Raw genomic sequence first — 19,306 nt, forward strand, 5'->3', positions numbered from 1 at the left:
TCCTGCTGAGAAAGTGTATGGAGGTAACCTTAACTGAAAGAGGATATGTTGGAAGTGATAATGTAGTAAATATTGTTTTTTATATTCCACAAACAGGAAGAGTGGTTCTGCATCTAAAAGCACTACAATGAGTGAAAATGTGAGTATTTTTAAAGCATATTTATAAAATGGATGTTTTTAGGGAATAGGGCAAGGAAATGAAGTAATTGTACGGAAGTGATGGGTTTTCACTTATAATGTACTTTGTACGAGTGTCTACCACTGGTCTTTAGGAGGAGCTAAATGAACATTAGCTTCCATTCCCTCTCTGGGATGGCATAATAAAGTCGGCCAGCATTTGTAGAGCAAAGCGGCTTTACCATTCCATTATTTTTTCTCATGATGTTTTCTCTTATTAGTCAGCCTCTTAGTATCATTAGGTCTGGCATTTTCAGCTCTGTTTTATAGATGAGGAAATTAATATACAAGTTCTCAAAGGTTTATAGTAGCCCAGCTCCCACCCAGGTACCTTGATTTTTGTCAGCTGGACCAAGCAGATCGCTTCTGCAGACCGCTTCTGCAGACCCGGATGCCAGGACTGTCCTTTGGTTCTTCAAAGCACTTAAACATTTTCAGAACAGGGTTATCATCTGCTCTTGCTGAAAGTAGTGTCTCAGAAATCCTTGAAAAGATGCAGTTATTATCTAGGTCAGATGGTTGTGGGAACAAAGTTTAGACATTTGGACCCTGCCTTACTTTTGCTTTTGTAAACCCTACAGTGAAGCAGTAAATACCATAATTGCTCAGATTATGTAGCTCTTTGGATGGATATTCAACCTTCTAGATTATTTTTCAGGAATATAGTTGGGAGTGGGGTTCCAATTTTTTTAAAGGCCTAAGCCTTTTCTTGAGAAGTGGGGTGCAGGTTCTCTGAATTCCTTAGCAGAGATTCTCTTAAATTTCCTTTTACTACAGTGGGATGAGGCATGACATCAATAATTTAAACATTTAACTGATTCTGATGGACCCCGATGTTGAAGATCCACATACTGCTTTATAGAGTTTTTTCTGTCAAAAACTTAAAAAATTGTCTACTTCAGGTTCTGTCACAGGAGTCACTTTATTTTCCAGTTTACTACACTGAAAGCATTTTATTCTTTAATTAGCAGATAAGCAATATGTAATTCCACAATTGTGGAAAATACTTCTAGAATGTGGAATAAAATAAACTCGTCCCACCAGTTAGAAACACTTTGTGGATGAGGCCAAAGAACTTTTCCTTTTTCTTTATTTGCCTCTGTTGCTCTCATCAGTTGAGAGCTAGAGTCTCCAACTTTGTTTTGCCGTAGAATAGGGCTTCTCAGCCTTGGCTCTACTGACGTTGTCTTATATTTCATATGTAAGAATTTATGTAAGAAATGACAATTTCTTATAATTGTTATATAATGAAGTCTTATAATTCCACATAACTCTTTGTTGTGGGGGACTTTGTTTGCGTCCTGTGCATTGGAGAAGTCTTAGCAGCGCCCCTCACCACTTGCTACCCACTAGGTACCAGTAGATCACCTCTAGCAAACAAGATTTTCCCTGCTCTAGTTTCCACTCCTAATTCTTTACTCTGTAGGCCAAGTTTCAAAGACTGTGTCTCCTACTATTTAATCATTTAATTCCCCATAAATAGATTTAGTTAAATATAAGCTGGTTTGTACCTGTAAGATTCCCATAGCAGATATAGCTTTATGCTCATAAGATATATATATTTCTTTAATTATGAATTAATACATTATATTTCAACTTGGTTTTTCTTTCTTTTCCTAGGATTTCAAGCATACAAAATCCTTTATAATTTAAAAGAATTCCACCTTTGAGATACACCAAAACCACAGTTGTTACACAAGTTATTAAAAGATTATAAAACTCTGCTTTGTCTTACATTTACAAAGAGGTTCATGGCAAGATGAAATTGGTATTTCATTATAACTTTTATGACTGCTAAATCACTTGAAATTGTTATTTTAAACAAATAGTTGTGTCAGCACCTGAAATATAGTCTGGCTTCTTGTGTCTGGACTAAGTTAAAAGAAACAAAATACTCTGTAACATTCTGAGGTTTGTGAAATGTTAATGTCCTAACTTCTAGAGAAAGTTATTAAAATATACCATATATTCATTGTGAAATTAATCCACAGAACATGCAAATGTAAACCGCAAGCACCCTCTGTGCAAGAGTCTGATTTAGAGGGTTCAGAAAATACTCTGACAGATGCAAAAGGAAACTGGTCTCATTTCCACCCAAATCCTCTTTTCTCCCCTAATACAATCCTTATTCTGCTGCTCATTTATCATGACTATATCCCCAGGAGGGAGGTAGCGGGAGTGGGTCTTATGCCCAAGGATTTGCACCTCGTGTTTACTTCCATTTCTGAGAACCAAAAACAACATGAAGAAAAATACCTAACGACCAGAACTCACTCACCTGGCGTGTGCCATTGATTTCTTCATTAAACATAATTTTGAGAGTCAAACCCAAGTGTTTTATTTTACGCCCAGAGCTGCTTGTTTCTTTTTCCTACCCCTAAGACCACTCTGTAGAGGATCAGTTGACCTTGACATCAGAACTTGCCCCTGGAGCCTACCTACATACAGAACCCTGCAGATCCCCTTCCCTTCAGGATGCTAACTTCACATCTCTAAAAATCATGCAGGGAAATCCTGGACTGGGCCAAGTTCCTTGCTCTCATCATCAGTGTATTGTCAATTCTGCTGATCACAAAGCCGGGGATACGAAGGAGAGGAGTGGCTGTCTGACAAGTAAGATGAGTCGGAGGAGTTCACTGTGACTCCCTGCCTTGGCATCCTTCTTGCTTCAAAGAGGAGAAACAGTGGCTGAAATGAAAAAGGTCTAATCATCTGGGGTCTCCACTGATTAATCACAAGGGCCTCCAGCTAGTGTAACAGAGTGAAAATTCCAATGGTCAGTTTAATAGTAACGTCAGTTAGTCCATGTTAAAAGAATAATTATCTATAACTTGTTTTGATTATTCACATTAAAAACAAAATACGTTTAGAGCATTTCTAGTTTTGGGCAAATCTGGATGGTAAGGTCACTTGCTACCTTTGACAACTTTGAACACGGTTAAGCTGCTTTTAAAAGAGTCTATTCTTTCTGGCCAATAGGCAAAGCAAATTCTCAGGATTCGCTGGACAAATGGATTAAGCACTCACTGAGTATCTAACCTGTGCCTGGACACCAGGTCACTGGGAAGATACCTATTGTCAGGCTGCCCCCGCACACTTGTCTGTGGCATTGAATGCTTCTCACCAGTCTCCTTCAAACACTTTCTGTAAAGGGTTGGATAGTAGGAATTTTAAGTCACACAGGCCATAAGGTCCTTTATAACTATTCAACTCTGCCATTGTAGCACAGAAGTGGCCACACATGAGTGGTTATGTTTGTGTTCTAATAAAACTTTATTTACAAAACAACAGTCACGACAGGATTTGGCCTACATTCAGTTTCCCAACTCCTGATGGTGAAGCATGGAAAAAAAAAAAACAAAACTATAAGGTTTGTAGAAATTATGCTTAATGTTACCCATCCTTTGATTTGCTTTGTTTGGGTAATGCTTTCTTCTTTCATTACCAAGTGCCAAGGGGATATATGAGTCTCAAAGATGCCTCTTTAAACATAGCTACCAACATGCAAGATCAACTGCACTATAAATGACAAGTCCATTTTGCGGGGAAAAAATAAGCAGTGCCTTAGCTCTACAAATAGATGAAAAGGTTCTAAGCCACACAGGCTAGAGGATTCACCTTATGCAGTGTTAGCATCTAACACTTTGTCAAATATTACATATTATCTTAAAATATTGTATACAGCTAAATAAAAATCGTGTGAAGAATGCTTTCTCACAAAGGATAGAGTACTGAGCACTCACTTTCCAATTATTAAAAGTATATCCACTTGTGTCTGGGCTTGCGTGTTTTTTTTTTTTCTTCAATTGCTTTTATTTGAAGGACTTCAGTAGCGATTGGTAAAATCTCATAATTTTTAGAGCATTTGATTTTATTTTTCTACAGTGAAGTTGTGCTGTAGGATTCGGGCTCTAGAATCCTTAATAGCAAGTTTTGTTTTGTTTTAATTATTATCGTTGCTGTTGTATGTAGGTTTAATTTATTTTTAGTTGAAAGTTTAACCTAACTATATCTGGAACAAGTGGTTGTTTTTCAATACAGCTTTGCAAAAAAAAATCCTTTATCTCGCAGATGGTTTTATTAAAGTTTACATTAATAAAAATAGCTGAACTTGTTAAACTTTTTAAACAGTGCAGGGGAAGAGTCATCGACCTATTGTTCAGTAAAATCCAGGAAACTACACCCTCTTACCATCGGTAGCTACAGGGCTAGCTCTTTAGATTAGAATCTTGAGATTAGAATCTCATCTCTCAATCTGGATGTCTGCCAATCTCTCAAACACTGAAAAAAAAAATGCTCTGAAAATAAAAAGGCCACAGGTATTTATTGAACACTTTATGTCAGAGTGGGGGCGGATGGAGAAGAGGGTGTATAAAATCTCAGCTCAACGATATTAGAAAGTGGGCAGTGTCATAATTTTACAGATGAAGAAACTGAGGCTGAGCATCAGTGACTGCTAGGTTCATGGAGCTAAGGAAGGAATCGGTCTACATGACCCAGGTCCATCTGACCCAAGATGTTTCAGGCAAGATGTTTTTTCTCTGCCTCCAACATTTTTTCTATTAAATTCTCAAATTCTTCTCTGGTACTACACCTTCCCTTCATCCTTAGTAATCTCTGGCCCAGCTGCCCCTCCCCAGCCTCACAGCCTATAACATCTTCCTGTCTTCCCTTTCTCCCCTACCCAGTCCAAATGCCATGGTGGGACATTTCATTCTCATCCACTCTCCCCTCACCACAGATGCCCAGCTCTCTAATCTTTTATAAAATGTTGAAGAATACATGATGAATCCATTTGAATTCTATCACTACCACCACCACCCTTCCTATTGCTAAATCTCCCCATCTTTTACTTCCCGTTCATTCATTGACTTCACTCTTTAGTGCATTTTATGATTGTCACAACTTTTCATCTCAGGCTTCTGTTACTATTTCACCTTTTGTCTTCTAGGACCTTCTGGGATCGTCCTCCCTCAAGTACTCTCTCTGAGTCAGTTTCGATCTCCTGTTCTAAAGGCTCCTTTGCCCTCTAGTCTCTCCCTTCCTCACATCAGTCACTTGCTGCCAGACTACTCTCTTAAAAAATGTCAACTCCCTTTTTTCCCACCCCTATGCTAAAAACCTTTCATTCTTTTTTATACATAGTCTATTAGTCTAAACTTTTTATCCCAGAATTCAGAGCCTCCCAGACAGTAGCTAATGAATGCTGAATTATTTTTTTAAACTCAAAGAACATTTATGAAAGGGCAATTTAAAGAATATTTATTGAAAAAATTTCTCCATAGGTTTAGTTAGGATATTAATAAAATATTGTATTCTGCAGTTATTATAATCCAGTTCATTTATTATGCAAAGTTACATGAATTATTGCTCCATAAATTAAGGCTAGACAGAAATTTTTCTTATTCTACTCCTTTTACTTATTAGGCATCCATTTTCACTTAGTTCTTAAAAAGATCTTAAATATTTTTCCAATTTTCAGGTTTTAAAATTTAATTTCCCATTCTTTGTTTCTTGTTCTATAAGAGTTTGGAACACTTTTAATAGTAATAACCAAAAAAAAAAAGATAGTAATAACTGGTCAGGAAATTCAGGGTAAACTATAAACTCTTATTTGTTGATACTTTCTATTTAATCTTGTTTATTACTTTTTAATATATTCCATATTTTTATTTGACCGGGTTTAGTACATTTGAAAAAATGTACTAAGATATACTAGGGTATAAAATGTCTTTATACTTTCTAAGAAAATGCTCTCAAAACAAATGAATAGTTGTGTTAACAAAGGACCTATTTAACTTCTCTAAGATTGAGAACAGACTGTTTTAAACCTTTAATTTATGTTTTCAACATTGAATGTGCTTTTCAGTGCTTCTTAAAGATGGTGTAAAAACTGAGATTTTCTATGATCCAAAGTTGGATTCCTAAAATTGCCCCTGCCATTTAGTTTTTCATTTTCAAACTCACATCCTAACTTCTGTTAATTAGATTGAAGTTGCTGTTGGCAAGAAACTTTTTTTTTCAATGGCCAAGAGCAGAAAGATGCTCAACATCACTAATCAGCAAAATGCAAATCAAAACTAGGAGATATCACCTCACACCTGTCAGAATGGCTAGCATCAATAAATGAACAAACAAGTGTTGGTGAGAATGTGGAGAAAAGGGAACTCTCATGCACTGTAGGTGGGATTGTAACTTGGTACAGCCACTATGGAAAACAGTACAGAGGTCCTGCATTAGTCACAATAGCCGGAAGTGGAAACAACCCGAATGCCCATTCACAGATGTGTGGATTAACATAATGTATTATATGCACACAATGGAGTATTGCTTAGCCTAAAAAAGGACATTCTGATGTGAGCTACAACATGGATGAACCCTGAGGACATTATGCTAAGTGAAAGAAGCCAGACACAAAAGGACAAATATTGAATGACTCTACTTAATGAAGTATCTATAACAGGCAAATTCATAGACAGAAAGCAGAATGGCAGTTACCAGACTCAGGGGACAGGAAGGAATGGCAAGTTATTGTTTAAGGGGTACAGAGTTTCTGTTTGGAATGATGAAAATATTCTGGAGATGGTTATTGGTGATGACTGCATGAGAGTGCAAATGTAGTTAATGCCACTGAAATGCACACTTAAAATGGTTAAAACAGCAAATTTTGTTATGTATATTTTACAACGAAAAAAAAAAGCCACTGAAAAAAAATGAAAAATTAGAACTATTATGACCCAGCAATTCCACTTCTGGGTATTAATCCAAAGAAATCCAAAATACTAATTTGAAAAGACATATGCACCCCTATGTTCATTGCAGCATTAAATTACAATAGTCGATATGGAAACAACCTAAGTGTCCATCAAAAGACGAATGGATAAAGATGTGGTACATATATACTACGGACTATTACTCAGCTGTGAAAAAGAATGAAATCTTAACTGTTTGCAACAACAGGGATGGACCTAGAGGGTATTGTGCTAAGTGAAATCAATCAGACAGAGAAAGACAAATACTGTATGACTTTGCTTACATGTGGAATCTAAAAAACAAAATAAATGAACAAATGAAACAGAAACAAACTTATAGATACAAAGAACAAATTGATGGCCACCAGATGGGAAGGGGGTTGAGAGGGTTGGGTGAAAAAAGTGAAAGAGATTAAGAAGAACAAATTGCCTGTTATAAAAATAGTCATGGGGACATCAAGTACAGCATTGGGAATATAGGCAATATCGTAGTAACTATGTATGGTGTCAGATGGGTACTAGACTTATTGGGGTGCACACTTCCTAAGGTATATATAATCGCTATGATGTATACCTGCAATTAATATAATGTCAATTGTAGAAAAATAATTTTTGAAAACTGGCTAAATTTTAGGAACACATAGCAAAGAGAATGAGGAAAGTTTTATACATAAAGGTATATTCATGTAATAATGTTGAGACTTGTTCTGTTGCCTAAAGGCTGAAGACAAGTGTTCCACTTTCTAAAGAAAAACATAATTTGGGTATAAAGATCCCCTTCTATGTTCATGAAGAGACAGTGGTGCTACCCTGAAATCATGACCCGTCATCTCCCCTTTATCCCACCAAACAAGTCCTCCATGTCAACTGAAGTATGGATGGATTGGGAGTGGGGAGGAATGGAGAGAATTGTCCAAATTGTGTGAGGCAGTAAATTTGTCAAACTTGTGAGAACTTCTACTCCCCAACTCACCCCCAAGGCAGAATTTTAGAGAATCACTTGCAAAAGTTGAAGGTACCTGCCAAGGAAAGAGTCATGTGAGCAGAGTGAACAAGGGTTGGAAAAAGATACCAAGGAAGACATCAGGAGAAATGGTGAAGCACCCATCTACCCATGACTTCTTAGGTCGAGGTTATGTTTCCTGTGGTTAAGTAGGTATCTTTCAAAGTAGCTGGACTTGAGGCTACTTGCCAGTGTCTCCTTGAGAGCAAACATCTGAAACAAGAGACTGAACTGTACCATTAGAGTGGGAGCCGAGGGAAGTTTGGAAGAGATGGGGTTGGAGTGGACCTCCCATTTAAGGTAATTTGTATAATGGGGAGACCTCCTAGCCCACAGAGCCCCCAAGAACTCATGCATGCAGCACCTAACTAGAGAAAGCCAGCATTTATAGGCCTGCTAAACCAAGGGCAGCAATCAGACAGTAATGGCTAAAAACAAACAAAAAAAACTACACTAAATGGCCTTCTTTGGTTATTATTATTAAAGGCAGCACTAGATAATTCAGACACATGGCCCCTTCCAGTTCTCTGTACCTTTCCTCAACTCAAATTTCCTCTTATAGGACACCAGATTGGATTCTAGCGCACCCTAATGACTTCATTCTAACTTAATCCTATCTCCAAATATAATCACATTGTTAGGTGCTGGGGATTTCTACTTCAACATATGAATTTTAGGGGAACACAATTCAGCCCATTATACCAAGCGAGGGAGGAAAACTAAATTTAAATAGCTAAAAGCCTAGAAAGTTGAGGTCATTTGTAATAAACAAGCAAACCCTAAATAGCTGTGAGATTTTTGAAAAAATGTGTATGAGAAAAATAGATGTGAGATTATAAAAGGTAAAAGTCAACTAAACTGAGTAGGGGAGAAAGGGAAAAAGATGAAACATGCGCTGAAAGGGTCGGTCCTTCTGTTGACTGGCAGTCGCACTGCTGACGCCAGGCCGCTCGCCTGCCACAGGTGGGTTCGGGGGTTAGAGAAAGGACCTGAGCAACTAGACTTCCTCAATTACCTTTACATTGTGCTATAATTAAACATCAAATTCTATATCAGCACCTACAGTTAAATAAAAGTAGTTCAACTGAACTGTCATTGCTTAAGCTTCCTTTGAAGAAAACTGGGCTATTTCTTCCTACATATACCACTAGGAAATAGTTGTAGATCTTTTGAAAAAGGTATATTCCTCAGTAGGTTTGACTTCAGCTAGTGTGGCACATCAGAGTAAAAATCTATTCCTCATAAAGGCTGTTTTTTGACTTTATATTTTTAAAGAAAACCTTTGAAGTCATATTAAGGCCCGTATTTATTGACACAAGTCAGAGATTGTTAGACATAAAAAGGCACGGCTGTTTCTTTTTTAAAAAAATGTGACAGCTATCTACGGTTACTGAAATTTTGATGTGCTTGCTATGCCATGTATCCAGGACATATCTGCTGGATCCTCCTACACTTGGGAAAACACGTACATACAACTTTAATCTTTCAGAGTTCCTTTGTAGACCTTCCTCCCTACTGGCTGCCAGCTTTCCCTCCTCTATCTACATAGCACTGTAAGAAACTGTGACCACAAACTGTAAGGGAATAGGAAAGACCTAGGTTACTGGGATAAAAGCATTTAATATTTGAGGAGATGGAAGTTAAAACACAATGGATATTCCTGTACATAGTCAAAATTACACTTTAGTTTCCTGAAGAAGCTGTGATAAAGGACTCATAAACCGTTTCGTCACACGTGGATGTAATGCCTTCCGTGGCAGACACCCCGGTCAGGCAGCCCCCTGAGACAGCAGAGTCTGCACAGTGGAAAGGATGCCTGCACACTGAGGACAGTCGCCAGGTTATAGGCAGGTTGTGCCCAGTTTACCCAAGTTCTCCATCTGCTTCGTTAACACCAAAAAGGAAGATTTAAAAACTATGCTGAACCACAGAACTCAATACACTCAAGCCTACATCCCACATCATCGAATAATTTATTTGGAATCAGAATTAAAAGAACATTTGACAGTTGTGAAAGGTATGTTTATTCTGATAGCTTCTGATCAGCTGTACAACTTATCTAGGACAAATTACCAAATAAATTTTACATTATTTCTTCAGGACTGGGGCTTTTCAAAGACTTCAAATTTGGGATCTAAGAAGAGAAAATAAAAAGGTTCAAGCTTAGCCACACTGTAATAAAATGCATTACCGAGAAGGCATCAATATTTAACTCATCAATCTTCTGATTTTGTTTTAGTGAATATCTACTGTTTTCAAACATCTACATGGAAATATTAAATTGCTAAAGATTTATTTAGCACCTACTATGAGCCAAACTATTAACTGACTTTACATGTATCACTTAACTACAACAGCCACATAAGGAAGATATTCTCTCCAAATGTCAGATGAGAAATAGGCATCAGTTAACTATCTAAGATCACACAGTTCCTAAGTGACATTGTCAGGATTCAAGATCAGGGAGTTTGATTTCAGACCCACATATTATTTGATCTTCTATACCAATGCCAAACATTTATCCCAGAGCTTCCCACACATACATCACTGTCCTAAAAAATTCACATATTATCATTTAATCCTCTAAACAATCCAAGTAAGTTTTAAAAAGTGTATATATTTTCCACTTAAAATGATCTCCCACAAGAATGATTAACGAGACTCACCTTCAAATTTGAAGTTAGGAAACGCATTCATGTCTGCTTTACCAAACATCTGCTTAAGCTTAAAAAGCTCCCTCTCCAAATCTTGCTGATATTCGGGGCCAGCGTCAACAGGTCCTCCAGATGACCTGTGTGTAAAGGATCGAGTAAAAACTCATTTTCTGCACTAGTTTACAAAACCAAAATTACTTTTCACCATCAAGTTTCAGTAGACCTTTTAAAGATACTCACATAGGGGAAATACAGACTTTGCCAAAAGAAAATAAGTATTTCCACTTGAATTTCAATTCAAACTATTTTAATGTGAGGTTTCACATAAATGTAAGACAAATTTAAACACACCTCTACCAGTCAAGGGTTTCTGGTATCAAGGACACTTTTTAAGTCAGCATCCCTCGGGGTCTAAGCTGCAACGAGGAGGAATGACTATGTCCATCGACTCTGGAGTCGATGACTACTTCTGCTTGAATGTCAGTTCTGCAATTTAGTAACTGCATCAACGGAGCAATGCAGGATGCACTCTAAACTTGTTTCACATCTAAAACTCAAGGTTCCACCTAATATGTACCACTTAGCATAGTGCCGGGCACATAGTGAACATTCATGCTACTTATTCTTATTACCTGATTTAAATCAGCTACCACTAAATGGCTTTTAAAAGATCTTAGTAACTTTAAGTCTCTATAATAGGGGCCTAACAAAGAAGCAAATGATTTCCTATCCTCAGAAGTTGTGCCATTTAGAAGAAAAAATTAACATGTTTATAAACATTTATGCTGTAAGAGAATCATGTGACAAGCTTCAAAGACAGTTTAACAAAAAGCTACTCAAGTTGAAAGCACTTTTGCTAATCTAATCAGAAAAATTTCATTTTAACAAAGTGGCATTTGTGGCAAATCATGCATTTGGGTCAGATTTTTATTTTGAGACAATCTAAGACTGAAAAAGCAAAGATACAGAGATGATGAAGAATTGAATATGTGTGGAGAACATTAAGCGGTCAAGATGGAAAAGCCAGCAGGACGCAAATCACAGGAGGCCTGCAATGTTAAGCCTAGTTTTGTATTTTATTTGCTAAGAAATAAAATGACAAAATTAGTAGAGTTGTGCTCTGGGAAGATAAATATAGCAATGGGGTCAATTACATTTACTTAAATCTTTGCACAAATTCTTCTGTGTTTGTCATGCTGTTACTGCCTGCATATCAATGAACAATAAACAAAAAATTTACAAGTGAAAATTCCAGCAAGGGTAGTAATATTTCTACACATGCCTATAATAAAGGTACAGGGTCTTAATGTTACAGGATTTCCACAAAAAAATAGATCTAAATTTAGAGACAGATCTAAATTCAACCCTTTTCCTATTTAGAAAAAAAAGTGCAGCTCACGTAGGAATGCCATTTCTAGGATCTGACATTTTCAGTGATTGAACTACTAAATGCCATAAATAGATCGATGTCATTTGTTTCAGAGACTATCAATATACCAGAGCAGTGCAAAAATAATCATATAAGCGAGATATTTCACGGCAAACTTTGGGGGTAAAGTTAAGACTGTAATCTGCAAGTTATCTTGGGGCAAATGGGAAAAGGAAATTTATTAATATTTCTTGTCATGGACCCAATTTTCTTCTGATCGGCATGTGCAATAAAACTTTCTGTGATGATAGAAATGCTCTCTATTTGTGCTATTGAATATGTGAGCACTAGAAATATGGCTAAGGTGACTGAGAAACTGAATTTTTATTTAAACTTAATTATAATTAATTAGAATTTGAATAGTCTCATGTGAATAATAGCTATTGAAATATACAGTGCAATTGATAGAGACTTCTACCAGATATTTTGATGATTGCCTTCCAGTTCTGGGATCCACAAGCTTTAGAAACTGTTTTGAAAAGACCCAGCCAGTTTCATCAATATACCGGTCACTGATAGATGATGGCTGTTACAACTTTAATATGTACCCATGATAAAAAAGGGCCAGGAATCATCTACCTCCTCAACTGACTATAAGTCTCTCCCAGCCCACCTTATTTATTAGTATATCCCCAGGCTCTAGCCTGGTGACGAGAACAAAGTAGGACACTCAAGGGAGATTTGTTTATTTCACTTAACAAATATTGGGCATGCTAATTTACTGAACCACTTCATTTTGAAACAGGTACTGTTACCATCATCCCCATTTTACACATGAGGAGTCTGAATACAGAAGTTAAATAACCTGCCCAACATCATAGAGCTAATAAGTGGCGGAGCTGGATTCTGGCCCAGCATCCATGTTCAGAACACTTCTCCATGCTATTGTAAGGAGTCTAGCTCATCCACACAAATGAATGAGCTAGACTCCTTAGATTTAGGTATACCAAAGGACTGACTTCTTATACGACAGGCTTCAAGGACAGCTGAGGTGCAAACAGCATCAATACTATGATGCCTTGACACCTCCAGACAGAAGACACTCAAATTCTCCAACACCCACTTACTAAATAGTGTGATTTTAGGCAAATTTTAACCTTTTAGCCTTAGTTTTCTAATATATAAAATGTAGATAAATCAATAAGGTTGCTGCGAGTTTCATAGCAATCTCTTCATTTTAACTCGTTCACTCTCCCCGCTCCTTGGTTTTGGTAATGACAAAACCATGTTGTTAGCTGCCTAGTCTCAAAAGTCTGTGTCTTGACCCTGTCATTTTTATATTCTCACTGCCGTAAAGACAAGGTGCTCATCAACCAATGCTTAGATTATTACACTTTTCTAACATGTTTTCCTCCTTTTCTCATTCCAATTTTCCCAATACACTGTGATTAAAATTATCTTCCTAATACAGAATAGTCTCGTTTCACCCCAACATCCTGCTCAAAAACCTTTAATGTCTCGTAAATGGCTTTCATATAATATCTTAATTGTCCAGTCTATAATCAAGGCCTTCATTAACCCCTCATTCTAACCCCATTCTATGCTTACCCACCCCCCACACTCCTCATATACCCTACAGTCCTGGGAAATAGCATTACACAATTTCCCAAAAATGCTTTCTAGTTTTCATGCCTTAGCTCACACTACCATTCTTTCCTCCTAAAAGATATTCTCCTCCCACCCCCACTGATCTGTCCAATCTTATCTAAACACCAATTGTTCGTAGCTTTGGGTAGACTCCTGGGTGTGTCTATTGATGACCTCTGTGGGTCTGAGAACCCTCTCAAACTATAAGCAAAATTGTGAGTAAATTCTTTTTTTTTTTTTTTTTAAACTAGGACAATGATCCATAGCTGTCCATGAAATTCTCAAGAGGGATAAATGACCTCAAACACTGCCTTCAAATCCAAGACAAAACAGTCACTCTTCCAAGACACCCTCTAAAATGCCTACAACTAGAAAGGAGCTTTCTTTCCTATGAACTACCCAAACACCTGAATGTCCTGATATCTCAGCATCTAATTCATTTTATCTTAGAGTGTATTTACTTGCTTACAAGCTTTCTATCTCTAGCAGATATTAAGAATATTGTGGAAATATAGTGTGGCTTCTTTCTTTATGGCCCACCACAATTGCTAGCCCAGTGTTTTACACATGGGAGACAACTAAATACTTAAAAATAAAACTAAAAAAATCAAATTATTAAATTATAAACCTTTTCCAAAGGTTTAGGGGTTGAACTTGATGATGGCTAAGGTCATCATTCATCTCTAAAACTGTATGGCTTTCCTGGATTTTCAAGGCCTTCATTAAGGACTTGTTTTATACCGTTTTCCTGGACTTGTTTTATACCGTTTCAGACCTGTAATCATGATTTTCCTGGACTTGTTTTATACCGTTTCAGACTCTTCGGTCTTTTGATATTCCCAGAAATATATAAGTATGGAAAAAGCATTAAAAAAAAAGTTATGTTTACTATTTCCCCTAAATCACGATGTCACAGAAATGGCACTAAATTGAGTTAGAATATTTTGATTATATGTTTTTCCCCCCAATTAGTTTAATGACTTAAGGCTAATCAATGTCTAAGGGGTTTAAGTTTTCAAATACAGTTGTTCCGTTATATGCAGGGAATACATTCTAAGATCTCCAGTGGATGCTTGAAACTGAAGATAAAACTGAACTCTATATTTACTATGTTTTTTCTATACATATATACCTACAATAAAGTTTAATTTAAAAATTACATAGTAAGAGATTAACATCAATAATCAAATAGAACAATTACAACAAAATACTGTAGTAAAAGTTATGTGAACATGATCTTTCTCCCTCCCTCCCTCTCTCTCCCTCTGATAACCGACCTAATAACGGAGATGGTTACTGAGTGACTGACTGGCAGGTAACATACACAGAATGGATACATTAAACAAAGGGATGATTCACATCCCAGGCCAGACAGATCAGCGCAGTGAAAGATTTCATCTCAGAACTCAGAATGACATGACATTTAAAACTTATATTTTTATATTTCTGTATATTTCTGGAATTTTCTATTTAACACCTTTGGATGGAGGTTGAACGCAGGTAACTGGAACCACAGAAGGGGAAACCACTGTTTAGACCCAAAATGATTTACAAGATCTTATATACTTCCATGAATTGATTCTAGTTTATAATAAATGGCGTTATAATAAGGATATGTCTAATATGACAAGATATAACAGGATTCTCCCTTAGAACCCATATAAAAAAGACAAAATTTGTGACTTAAAAAAAATTCAAGATCTTTGCTCCTTCTTTTAGAGCACCTTATGAACCTGTATGTCAAGGTTCAGCTCAGTGGTCTCAGACAGTTTCAAACACCAAGTAATTTTTTAATTACCATCTCGAAATTTACATACTTTAAATATTTATACCATGGTTGATTATCTACCCACTTACTGTCGCTTAGTTCTATACTCTCTAATCTTGTCCACGAAGAGTTTCTGTACAGGATCAAGTTCTTTGTTAAATGCCACTGCTGTAACACCAATATTCCTCCTCAAATGGACTGAGATTGCAGACTGAAGGATAGAGGAGAATCTGAAGAGCCTCTGAAGAATCATGGTGATTCTGTTATTGAAAACAAGCACTAGAATGTTAATATACTTTAACATGTATGTAATTATAAAATACCTCTAAATATATCATATAGTGGGAATCTAATTGTATTAATTGCTTCAGAACTTAAAGCATATTAGAACTCAGTGAATACTAAGAACAGTTACCTGACCATAGCTCTATTTCCCTCTCCATTCTTCATGGCATGTTTTTACTTCTTAACCAAAATGCCCTGGGACCTAGGAGCCATTAGAACTCAGACCTTGTGTGTGGATCCACTATGGTTAGATGCAGAAAGCACTACATATAGGATGGGTGTTTCTTCTCCATGAACGTAAGTCTTGGACCAGAGGAAACGGTCAAGCTAGGATGTTAGTAAATTGCCTTTTCTCAAGGCACTTCAGTTTCTCCTCCTGTGGGTCTGCCAAGTAGAAACTTTCAGGCTATTAATCCTGGGCTGAAGCAGCTGTCTCCGATGTCCCTGCCCTCTAGCTGGGCAGGGACATCGAAGACAGCTGCTTCAGCCCAGGATTAATAGCCTGAAAGTTTCTACTTGGCAGACCCACAGGAGGAGAAACTGAAGTGCCTGTTAGAACTGCAAGATTCAAGGCATTCAGTAACAACCAAATCTTTAAGTCCAAAAGAACCAGCAAGGAAAAAGAGCAAGCAGCCCAAGAGAATCTACCAAAAAAGAGGGGAAAACAAACAGTACGAACTCATCAGTAAAAGAGAATTTGTAAAGGACATAAAAGCTTGATTTTTAAAAATGAGGACTTCCAGATTTCCAAGGCCTTCAACTTCTTGAAGCTAAAAGACATGATTTTCAAACTAAAAAATTTCAGTAGATAAATTAGAAAATGCTCTCAGTTGAGACATCATTTCATGTCTCAAAAAATCAAATGCAAAAACATTCCAAATTACGACAAATATATGCAAACATGAATTCCAAAAGAACGGGAATAAGGAGGCTATAAGTAATTGGAAGAAATTTCCCTCAGATTGAGATAGTGTATTAAGGCGAAAAGGCTTACCAAACCCTATTTTGAAATAGTGATAAAAGATTCACACCTCAATATAGCCTGGTAAAATGTCCAAACTTTGAAGTGAAAACCTGAGACATGCTAACAATCCCCATACCCCCCAAATTACCTAATAACAATAATCATCGTCATACTGATACTGGATTTCCAATCAAGTTATACTGCTACTGCTCCAAGTGTGATCTGCGGACCAGCAGTAGTATAAAAATTGTGTTACTGGTCTACAGCGATACAAAAATTGGTAATAAGTACTTAGAAATTGTTAAAGCAATTAATTTATATCAATTGAATTTAATAATAAAAATTAGAGTGTATTTTGTGTGTCTTCATTGTTTTGTATTTCATCTAATTTTTCTGATAATTCATTTTTGTTGTATTTTTCAAAAGTATTCACAAGTGTTGAGGAGAAATGGCCCTTTACCACCTGAGAGATTAAGATTCACTAGGCTAGAGGACAGTAGAGTAGCACAGTGATTCACGAATAGGGTGGGGTGTCCTCCAGAGATATTTGGCAATGTCTGAAGACATTTTTGGTTTTCCTGAATGAAGTGAGTATTACTGACTTCTAGTGGGTAAAGACCAGGATGCTGCCAAGCATCCTATAATAACAAGAATAACAGCTCTCTCACAACAAAGAATTATTTGGTCCAAAATGTCAATAGTGCCAAAGTTGAGAAGCTCCGGAACAGCATATAAAACTACCTAAAGAAATCCTACAATCAACAAAATATCCTTCACCTGCCAGGGAGAATGCAAACTATTTGAAAAAATTAAAGAATTCATCATATAGCATTCTTATACCCCATCAGAGACAAATGCTTGAGAAAGAGACTTTAAGCAAACAACAGATGACTTTAAGGTGCTACTTATTATCATTCCCATTTTACACATACAGAAACTGAGGTTTAGATATAAATACCAGGTCCAAGCAGAATCTGACTGGACATAAATATATTTTATAAATTGTGCAACTCGAGGTATATTTTCCCTTCTGGCAATATAAGGACATACTTAATACTCAGCAATAGGGTCATCTAACATTTGTTTAGCCCTCAGTATTTCGTAAAATACTTCCATATATAGTCTCTCTTTGCACACTTTTGACACTACTGTTAAGAAGTAGAGGAAGGTGTCTATAAGTTACTAAATTGCCCATATTCCCACAATTAATTTTCTGATTGCAAAAATCATGTTATTCTTTCTGTAACATGGGTACAGTCCATTTTCACTACTCTAATTTCTATCATCTAAGAATTGATTCCCAAATCACACTCTAATTTTGGTCTTTTTTCTGAACTCCAAACCTATACATTCAACAGCTCTCATCCCTTCCTAAGTTCTACAGGGCCCTCAAATTCAACTTGTCTAAAAAATGAACACATAATCTCACTACCAAAACTTGCTCTTTTTCCTTTATTCTCTTTCATTTTTCCCCCCACTTATTAAATTATCTAGTGTGTGGTGTGTACCGTCCACTGGCTCACAGAACAAGTGTAAAATACCAACTTATTACACAAACAAGCGTAAAATACCAACTGTGGTATAAGTTCTCTATTCGAGTACCATGTAGTGCCATGAAAGCCTATGACAGGGTTTTGGCATATTCTTTAAAAGACTGGGAAGGCAATAGCAAGAAAAAGGTACAGCACGGCACAAAGGGAGCGTGGTTCTGTTTACAGTGATGGCTGACCAGCCTAAGGTTAGTTCTTTGGCCGACTCTTCAAAGCATATTTCTAAAAATTCACAAGCCACCTAACTTGACTCGCTCTCTTTTTCATTCCGGAAAACCTTATTGTGTTCGCATAAGCCTGTCCCCAACCCCCTCCCTCAAGTTAGCGTCCAGTTCCTTGGAGTTGTTGAGGTGTGTAGGATTGTGCTCGAAAAGAGAGTGTAAAACAAAGGTGTCTAACCAAGTTTTAGCACTATCAACATTTTTAGGTTGTGAACTTTTAAGACTATCACCCTTTTCCCTCTTTTGGTGCACGTTCTGCTTTAAACAGTTCAGAGCGATGCCCGCGCGTCATCGGGATTGGGCAGGCCTGGCTGCAGATCAGCTCCACGAGCATGACCTTGAGTTGCTACAGCTGGGCTACGAGTCTATGAAACCCCCAACCCCGCCGCCTCCCTGCAATCCGCGCCATCCCGTTTGCCCTCAGAGCGGTACTATCAAGGTTATATAATGAGTCTACAGCGAACTTTGAGGCCTAAAAGCACCGAGGTCTGCAATGACCCCCCCAGACCAGGCCGTGAAGGTGCCCGGGACAGAAAGTTGCTCTCTCCTGAAGGGCAAAGGTAATAGACAGCCTAGACCCCGTGAAGAAACTCAGAATTGTGGTCCTAAAAGGCTAAGCTAGTCCAGCTACCCCTCAGTCACCTTGCACTCAGTCCAGAGCTCAGTCCAGAGCTCAGTCCAGCCACCGCCGCCGCCACCGTTCTACTTCCGGCCCTGGCCCCGCCCCCACCCGCCTACCCGCTATCGCAATGCATTATGGGCCGCCGTTTCAGTCGGTCGACACTCACCGGACAGGAAGCGTCTCGGAGACAGTCTGCGACCGGACGGCTCTAGGTGAGACAGACTGCAAACAGGAGGAGGAAGTGGAGGGTAAGTGCTTCCGGGTCCCCTAGAGGCGCCTCCGCCATCTTTCCTT

General features: G+C 37.6%; 3 protein-coding genes across 4 annotated transcripts in view; 2 read left to right on the plus strand and 1 right to left on the minus strand.

Moving 5' to 3' along the window:
- The window catches only part of JAM2 (junctional adhesion molecule 2), a 51,634-nt gene extending 49,130 nt beyond the window's left edge, over positions 1-2,504 (plus strand). Inside the window, exons 9-10 of the mRNA XM_006908238.3 lie at positions 97-139; positions 1,798-2,504. Of these exons, the coding sequence (XP_006908300.1) occupies positions 97-139; positions 1,798-1,830 (76 nt within the window). The 3' untranslated portion in view covers positions 1,831-2,504. The remainder of the gene's footprint in view (positions 1-96; positions 140-1,797) is intronic.
- A 7,382-nt stretch (positions 2,505-9,886) lies between these two features.
- The window catches only part of ATP5PF (ATP synthase peripheral stalk subunit F6), a 9,849-nt gene continuing 429 nt past the window's right edge, over positions 9,887-19,306 (minus strand). Inside the window, exons 2-5 of one of the 2 annotated variants that reach the window (XM_006908241.3) lie at positions 19,179-19,234; positions 15,460-15,630; positions 10,599-10,723; positions 9,887-10,066 (exon numbers count right to left, since the gene is read on the minus strand). In XM_006908241.3, the coding sequence (XP_006908303.1) occupies positions 10,029-10,066; positions 10,599-10,723; positions 15,460-15,623 (327 nt within the window). In that variant the 5' untranslated portion in view covers positions 15,624-15,630; positions 19,179-19,234 and the 3' untranslated portion in view covers positions 9,887-10,028. Of the gene's footprint in view, positions 10,067-10,598; positions 10,724-15,459; positions 15,631-19,032; positions 19,156-19,178; positions 19,235-19,306 lie in introns of those variants that run through there. The other variant, XM_006908242.2, reaches the window with a different exon arrangement.
- The window catches only part of GABPA (GA binding protein transcription factor subunit alpha), a 34,863-nt gene continuing 34,708 nt past the window's right edge, over positions 19,152-19,306 (plus strand). The window contains exon 1 of the mRNA XM_006908240.3: positions 19,152-19,260. The gene's annotated coding sequence lies outside the window, so the exon portion shown is untranslated. The remainder of the gene's footprint in view (positions 19,261-19,306) is intronic.

The sequence above is a fragment of the Pteropus alecto genome, unplaced genomic scaffold (assembly GCF_000325575.1).
Source record: "Pteropus alecto unplaced genomic scaffold, ASM32557v1 scaffold81, whole genome shotgun sequence".
Taxonomy (NCBI): Eukaryota; Metazoa; Chordata; class Mammalia; order Chiroptera; family Pteropodidae; genus Pteropus; species Pteropus alecto.